The following is a 6,757-nucleotide window of genomic DNA, read 5'->3' on the forward strand; positions in this document are numbered from 1 at the left end:
TATTGACTTCAATTTAATAATATTTAATGAACTAAATTATCCTTATTTGTATTGACTTCAATTTAATAATATTTACTTTTTCATCATTTTAATATCTCTTCACATTAATTGAATAAGTGTAAAGATGAAAATTAGTAGTTAATTATATCTTTATTTTCTAAGCGGAAAATGGTTAAATATACCCCTGTACTATTAGAAAAGGTCTAAATGTACCCCTCTTTATATTTTCGGTCCAAATATACATCTCATTATACTTTCGATCCAAATATACCTCTTATGTTATACTTTCGGTCTAAATATACCCCTCTTTTCATACTTAGACATTGATTTACCCTTATTTTTAACGGAATGACATAAAAAACTTTAATAAACTTTAGGTGTCCTAATTCACCGTAAATAATTAGGTGGCGACTCCTTAACATAACAAAAACAGGAATCTCCAATATGTCGTACTTCTAATTTAACTCCCGGGTTAAAATGGGTATAACAGTGACGCCCCTTAGACCTACGTAAATTCGCCCCTAGTCTATAGTTACTCCTAGCTCATATATATAGTGTCAGTTAGAGTTGGTGGAGTAAAGTTTTCCCGGGTTAAAATGGGTATAACAGTGACGCCCCTTAGACCTACGTAAATTCGCCCCTAGTCTATAGTTACTCCTAGCTCATATATATAGTGTCAGTTAGAGTTGGTGGAGTAAAGTTTTCAGAGGTTTGTCCTTTTGTTGAAAGATTCGAGCATTTCGTGCTGTCAAATATCATAAATCACAGCAGCAAAGCTAGCCTTGAGTATAGTTCCTTTAGCATTCTTGCCCCTAGCCATTTGTTTCACCCATTGCCATTCAGCCTTCCAGTTCAAGATTGTCCTATTCCAGTTTTGCCATTCAAGTAGTTTCCTCGAGATGGTATGAGTATAAGAATACTCAAAATAAAGGTGAGCAGCTGTCTTCGGAACAGTTGAGCAAAAGATACAATTAATTGGCAGTAACAAGAACTCCCCATTTAATAAGTAGATTTTAGGTCCTCAACCTCTCATGTAATTGCAGCCATAGTATAAAAACCTGTTTAGGCTCAACAAGATTATGACATATGAGTTGCCTCCATGCAACATTTGACACATCCCCTCTCAGTCTTTTGTAAACTGCAACTATAAGAAATTTACCTCTATGCAGTAGTGTGGTTTGGTCTCCCAATGTCCTGTAAAACTTCCTCATTTGAATAATTTTCCTAACCATCCATGATGCTTGAGTAGGGATCTTCATGTCAGATAAGTTTTGTTGCTTTATGTAGTAGGTATGCACTCATGTTATCCACAATTTGTCCTTCTTCAAACTGAGAGCCCATAAGAGCTTACATAGTGCAGCTTGATTCCATACTTGCAGGTTCAAAATGTTTAATCCTCCGGCTCCTCTAGGAACACAAATATGATCCCATGAGACTAGTGCCCTCTTTGTAATAAGGACTTCTCCAAACCAGAAATAGCTTCTACATGTAGTTTCAATCAACTTGATCACCTTATGAGGGAGAAAAACAGTTGAGTCCAGTATGCTTGGACATTGCAGCCTACGGCCTGCATATGACAGGCATTTTTCCATCCATGTGATTCATAGTGAGGTTAGTTACACTTATTATATATGGCAGTTGGAAATGAGCCGTGAATTCCTTTTTTTTTTTTGTTTTTTTTTTGTTTTTTGGAATTGGGTCGGGTAGTGGGTAAAAACATTAGGACGGATCTTTTATGTCATTCCGTTAAAAATAAGAATAAATCAATGCCAAAGTGTAAAGGGAGGGATATATTTGCATCAAAAGTATAACGGAATATTTGGACCGATAGCATAAGGGTATATTTAAGCCTTTTTAATTGTAAAGGGGTATATTTGACCCTTTTCCGTTTTTCTAAAATAACAACTCTTTTGGACTATCTATTTTAATAAAGACGAAAAATAAAATTGACCGGAGGGGGTACTAAATTACTCATATTTCCTATACTTTGAAAATCTAAAATTAACAACTCGTAGCCAGTCCCCCGATGTTGGGCCCCCATGATATATAGTTCACGCTTCAGTTTTCGGACATTGTCTGGGCATGTGAGGATGATGGAATCCCACATCTAAGATGGATGGGTTTCTTTACGCACTTTATACATGGCTTGGACAATTCTCACCTTTTTGAGTATGGATGTACATGGATTGGGTTGGTTCTGGGTTTCCAAATATCAAATCAAACCAATTATGTCAGGTTTTAAATTGATAAACCAAACCAAATCAATAAATGTCGGGTTTTCAACTTCTGGTTTTTTCGGGTTTTTCAATTTTCTCAGGATTTCCGATTTCTTTTTTCCAAAAAAATCTTCATACAAATTATAACTTTTACTTCAAATATTTCTTTAGTCCTAATAAGATACAACTATACAATTCTTAATAAAATAACAATAATGTGAAAATGAGTGACTACATTGTGATAAAATATTCAACAACAGAATAATGAAATAGCATAAAATAAATATTGTTAATTAATAAGGCATAATGAAAATGATCATCATCTAAAAATACTAAGTCATGCTAAAATAGTACAGCTAATACTCCCTTCGTCTCAATTTATGTGATATAGTTTGACTGGACACAGAGTTTAAGAAATAAAGGAAGACTTCTAAATCTTGTGGTCTAAAACACGCCAAGGATATTTGTGTATTTATAAATCATCCCATTAAGCGTAAATGGTAAAATTTAAAGTTAAATTGTTGCCAAAAGAAGGAAAAACATCATTCTTTTTGGGACGAACTAATTAAAAGGAAAGTGTATCACATAAATTGAGACAGAGGGAGTAAGTATTAATTACATGAAAAGAAAAAAAATTAAGTTATATATATTTATTGTCTAAATTAACAATGCAAAACGAAAGAATAAATATTCAACATTGTTGTCATTCCTATTGTTAGGATTGAATTACTTTTGTTATGAACATTAGTATTGATTTGGTTTTGGTTTGGACTTTATTTGAGTTATTAGCATCTATGGGCTATAAAACTTATTGGAACATTCAAACTTCTAATTCCAAGCTTGAAATTATATGTTAAAAGACAAAAACTATGAAAAAACTTAAGAAATATTTATAAATTACATTATAAGTAAATCTTTTATGTATAAACTGTACTAAAAATTTATATACAAGTAATGTCAGGTTAGTTTGATTCGGTTTGACTTTTTTTAGTTAAAATCAAACAAAATTAATTATGGTCCGGTTTTTTTTTTCAATACCAACCCACTAGTCGGGTTTTATCTCGGTTTGATTCGGATTATCGGTTTGGTGCGGTTTGTCGGTTTTCTTTGTACACCCCTATTTTTAAGCTAGTTTTTGAGATTGGGTCAGACCCAAAATCCGTTTCTTTATCAAATAAGTTTGGAAAATAATTACTTAATGATAAGAATAAAATTGAAAAGAAATTATTTCCTAATTTGCTAAAGTGTAGTGGACAAGCAGAAAAGGGAAGTTTATTTTTAATGGGACTAGTTCTTGAGATTTGAAAAAAGTGAGCATCAATTTTGGAATTTTAGGATAACTTCCAGATACTTGGAGGACGTGTTATGCAATTTTCTTCCCTATAAATGGTCTTTCACATCTCATGTGACAAAACAAGCAAATTTAAAAAGTACCCGTAATATTCTGAAGTCTGTTTCGCAGGTACATTCCATGGTTAATTTTTCTATTAATTAGAGGTTGCCTGTATGTACCAACTCCTTTTATCTTTGTTAATTCAGCTTTCCTTTTTGTTTTGATTAGATAAAAACGTATGGCGGACCTCATCTCAAGCTGGTCAAACAAATTAGAAGCAGTTCCTTCAAGTCATTGCATACCATTACATGAAAGACCAGTTGATCCAGTTCCAATTGTTAAGGATATTCCAATAATTGATTTGGGAAAAGCTAAGGGTGAAGAACGAGCTGTTGTTGTCCAACAGCTTCTCAAAGCTTGTCAAGAATATGGCTTTTTTCAGGTGTATTATTTTTGCAATAATATATACTCCTTCTGTCCTAATTTATGTCGACGAATTCGAATTATGAGGGTCACACACTTAATTTGAACTATGAATTCTTCAAAAAAAAAAAAAAAAATTAAAATAATTTACATACTTTTAAAACCACAGAAAATTAAAACAAGGCAACATAACTAATGAGATAATTATAATCAAGAAAAAATTGTTTGACCATGAAATAGTAACATATTCACGTGCAACGGGACTGAGGTAGTACACCTTTTCTTTCCTCTCCCTAACAGTGGAAATGCAAAAACTTTTATACCATTCTCATAATTAATGATAATATGGAACAAAAGTAAAAACAAGAAATTTATTTAAAACATGATAATTGAAATGAACACGAATTGAAACAGGTAATCAATCATGGAGTACCAGAAGATCTAATGGATGAGGCAATGAAAGTGTACAAAGAATTCTTCAGTTTGCCAGTGGAAGAGAAGGCGAATTATGCAAAGGAAGCAGCAAATAATACAGCAAGAGGTGCAGCGACACTGTATAGTAGCAGTGCAAAGCATTATGATTCAGAGGAACATCGATACTGGAGGGATGTCTTGGAACACAGCTGCAATCTTGATGGTGAAGACAAAATAACTTGGCCTGATAACCCTCCAAGATATAGGTACATGATTTTTTTTTTTTTTTTTTTTTTTTTTTTTGTGTCTTTGTCTTTTCATTTCACCCTTATGTATTATTTTTAGGTAGTTACTATGTCTGAAATATATAGCTGAATTGGCAATCATGAATTTTATATATGGAAAAGGGCCATGCCATTCAACTATATGAAATTGAGCAGATACGTCCTTCGTTATTAATTTAGCACTAATATGCCCTTAGCATCCATTATTTGGTCTAAATTTGCCTTATTTTAATGGCACCCATCGATTAACCATGGCATCCATCGATTAACCTAAATATATACTCATTAATAAGTGAAAGAGTCAAATATATCCTTAAAGTATATATGCGGAATTGAGCAGCTATACCCTTCCTTCGTTAATAGTTTAATATATATTTTAACATGTGCAGATTTAATATTTCTTCAATTTGTTTTCTTACCTTGTATTTGCATGTCAAAGTAAAATATGATAATGAACTTTCAAGTGAGGTTATTGGTACATATTCTGATGAAGCGAGAAAGCTAAGCAAGATCATCTTGGCTTTCGTAAGTGAAGGGCTAGGGTTGGACGCAGGGTACTTTGACAAAGAACTTGGACAGAGAATGCTTGTCAATCACTATCCAGCATGCCCAAATCCAAGTTTAACTTTGGGAGTTGGTGGACATTGTGATCCTAATCTCATAACCATTATCCAACAACAAGTATATGGCCTTCAAATATTGAAGGATGAGAAATGGATTGGTGTGGAGCCTCAACCTCATGTATTTGTTGTCAATTCTGGTTTACCACTAACGGTACAATTTCATAAATTTTGACTCCACTTGCTTCATTCTATGTGTCTTAATTAATTTGAATGAGCACGAAATCTAAAATTGTTAAAAAGAACTTTTCAATTTTGTGTTATTAAATTAAAGATGTATAGTATAACATGACATTTTAAAATACCTATTGAATCTTATAGTCTAAAATATGTCATGTTATCCCTAGAAGAAAGTGTCATCAAAAGTTAAATCTAGATTATTGGTATTGAAAACTTACTAAATATAGAACGATACGTTCTTTTTTAAACTAATTAAAAAGGAAATCGAGATACATTAATCGAAACAGATGGATTAATAAGTAGGAAGTAAGTGAACACAAAAAAAATTCTAGACTTGTCACAATGCTTGTTTATTGCTCTATGGTTGTATATATACAGGTAATTAGCAATGGGAAGCTGGCAAGTGTTGCACATAGAGTGGTGACGAACACAACTCAAGCTCGTACATCCATTGGTACTTTTATTTGTCCTGAAGATGTTGTTGAACCTGCAAAATCACTTGTTGGTCCGGCCAACCCTCCACTGTTCAAATCCTTCAAATGGGGCGTTGAGTTTATGCCACATTACCTCAGCAATAAATCGGTCTACCACGCAGCATTGGAGCCTTTCAAAATCGATGCTTAAGCATTTGTGTGTGAGAATGATGGGAGTCTCAGCTACTAGTTTGAATTTCCACCAAAATAAGAGCTTTAATTTGCAATGTCTCTGTAATTTGTAACCTAGGTTTTGATCGAGCTTGTTGTTCATGAATAAGAAGCTTTGATTCCTTTTTTCTGCATGTTGGGATCTACCATTTGCGTGGAGTAGTTCGACATATTTTTGCTCAGACCAAAAACAATGAAACTTTTTAGTACTTCCATTTCAATTTATGTGGAAAATTTTGTATAGGCACCGAGTTAATTTTCTTATATTATTATACCCTCCAGATCTTCAATAATTAAACTTCCTCTCCCATTTTAAATAATAGATATTCTCCTCCTCCTCCTATCTTATTCAATATCAATTTCATCCTTGACATGTTCAATCCCCTTCTATGTAATACTTTATTATATTACATTTAGTGGTACTTTATTTTCTTTCTTTATCTCTAATTTAAATTATGTTATTTTCATTTAAGTTCATTAAATTATACTCTCTCCATTTCAATTTATGTGAACCCATTTGACTGGACACGACATTTAAGAAAGAGTGAAGACTTTTGAAACTTGTGATTCAAAATAAGTCTTGAATATTTGTGTAGCTGTAAATTATTTCATAAAGTGAATTTTTTTCCAAATTAGGAAAAAT

The 6,757-nt window shown here is 32.7% G+C and overlaps 1 protein-coding gene across 1 annotated transcript; it reads left to right on the forward strand.

The window, feature by feature from the left end:
- Positions 1-715: 715 nt before the first annotated feature.
- Positions 716-6,248, forward strand: LOC132617558 (hyoscyamine 6-dioxygenase-like). The gene is made up of 5 exons (XM_060332580.1): positions 716-931; positions 3,778-3,991; positions 4,387-4,652; positions 5,135-5,444; positions 5,849-6,248. The coding sequence occupies exons 2-5, from the start codon at positions 3,788-3,790 to the stop codon at positions 6,092-6,094; spliced, it is 1,026 nt and encodes a 341-aa protein (XP_060188563.1). The 5' UTR covers positions 716-931; positions 3,778-3,787; the 3' UTR covers positions 6,095-6,248.
- Positions 6,249-6,757: the final 509 nt, after the last annotated feature.

Source organism: Lycium barbarum, chromosome 11 (assembly GCF_019175385.1).
Source record: "Lycium barbarum isolate Lr01 chromosome 11, ASM1917538v2, whole genome shotgun sequence".
Lineage (NCBI taxonomy): Eukaryota > Viridiplantae > Streptophyta > Magnoliopsida > Solanales > Solanaceae > Lycium > Lycium barbarum.

What these genes read in the sequence shown, in the direction of transcription:
- LOC132617558 (XM_060332580.1), top strand. Translation starts at nt 3,788, where the DNA reads ATGGCGGACCTCATCTCAAGCTGGTCAAACAAATTAGAAGCAGTTCCT. An exon ending in GATAACCCTCCAAGATATAG is followed by an intron (nt 4,653 to 5,134) that starts GTACATGATTTT and finishes TGAACTTTCAAG; the next exon opens with TGAGGTTATTGGTACATATT. An exon ending in ATTCTGGTTTACCACTAACG is followed by an intron (nt 5,445 to 5,848) that starts GTACAATTTCAT and finishes GTATATATACAG; the next exon opens with GTAATTAGCAATGGGAAGCT.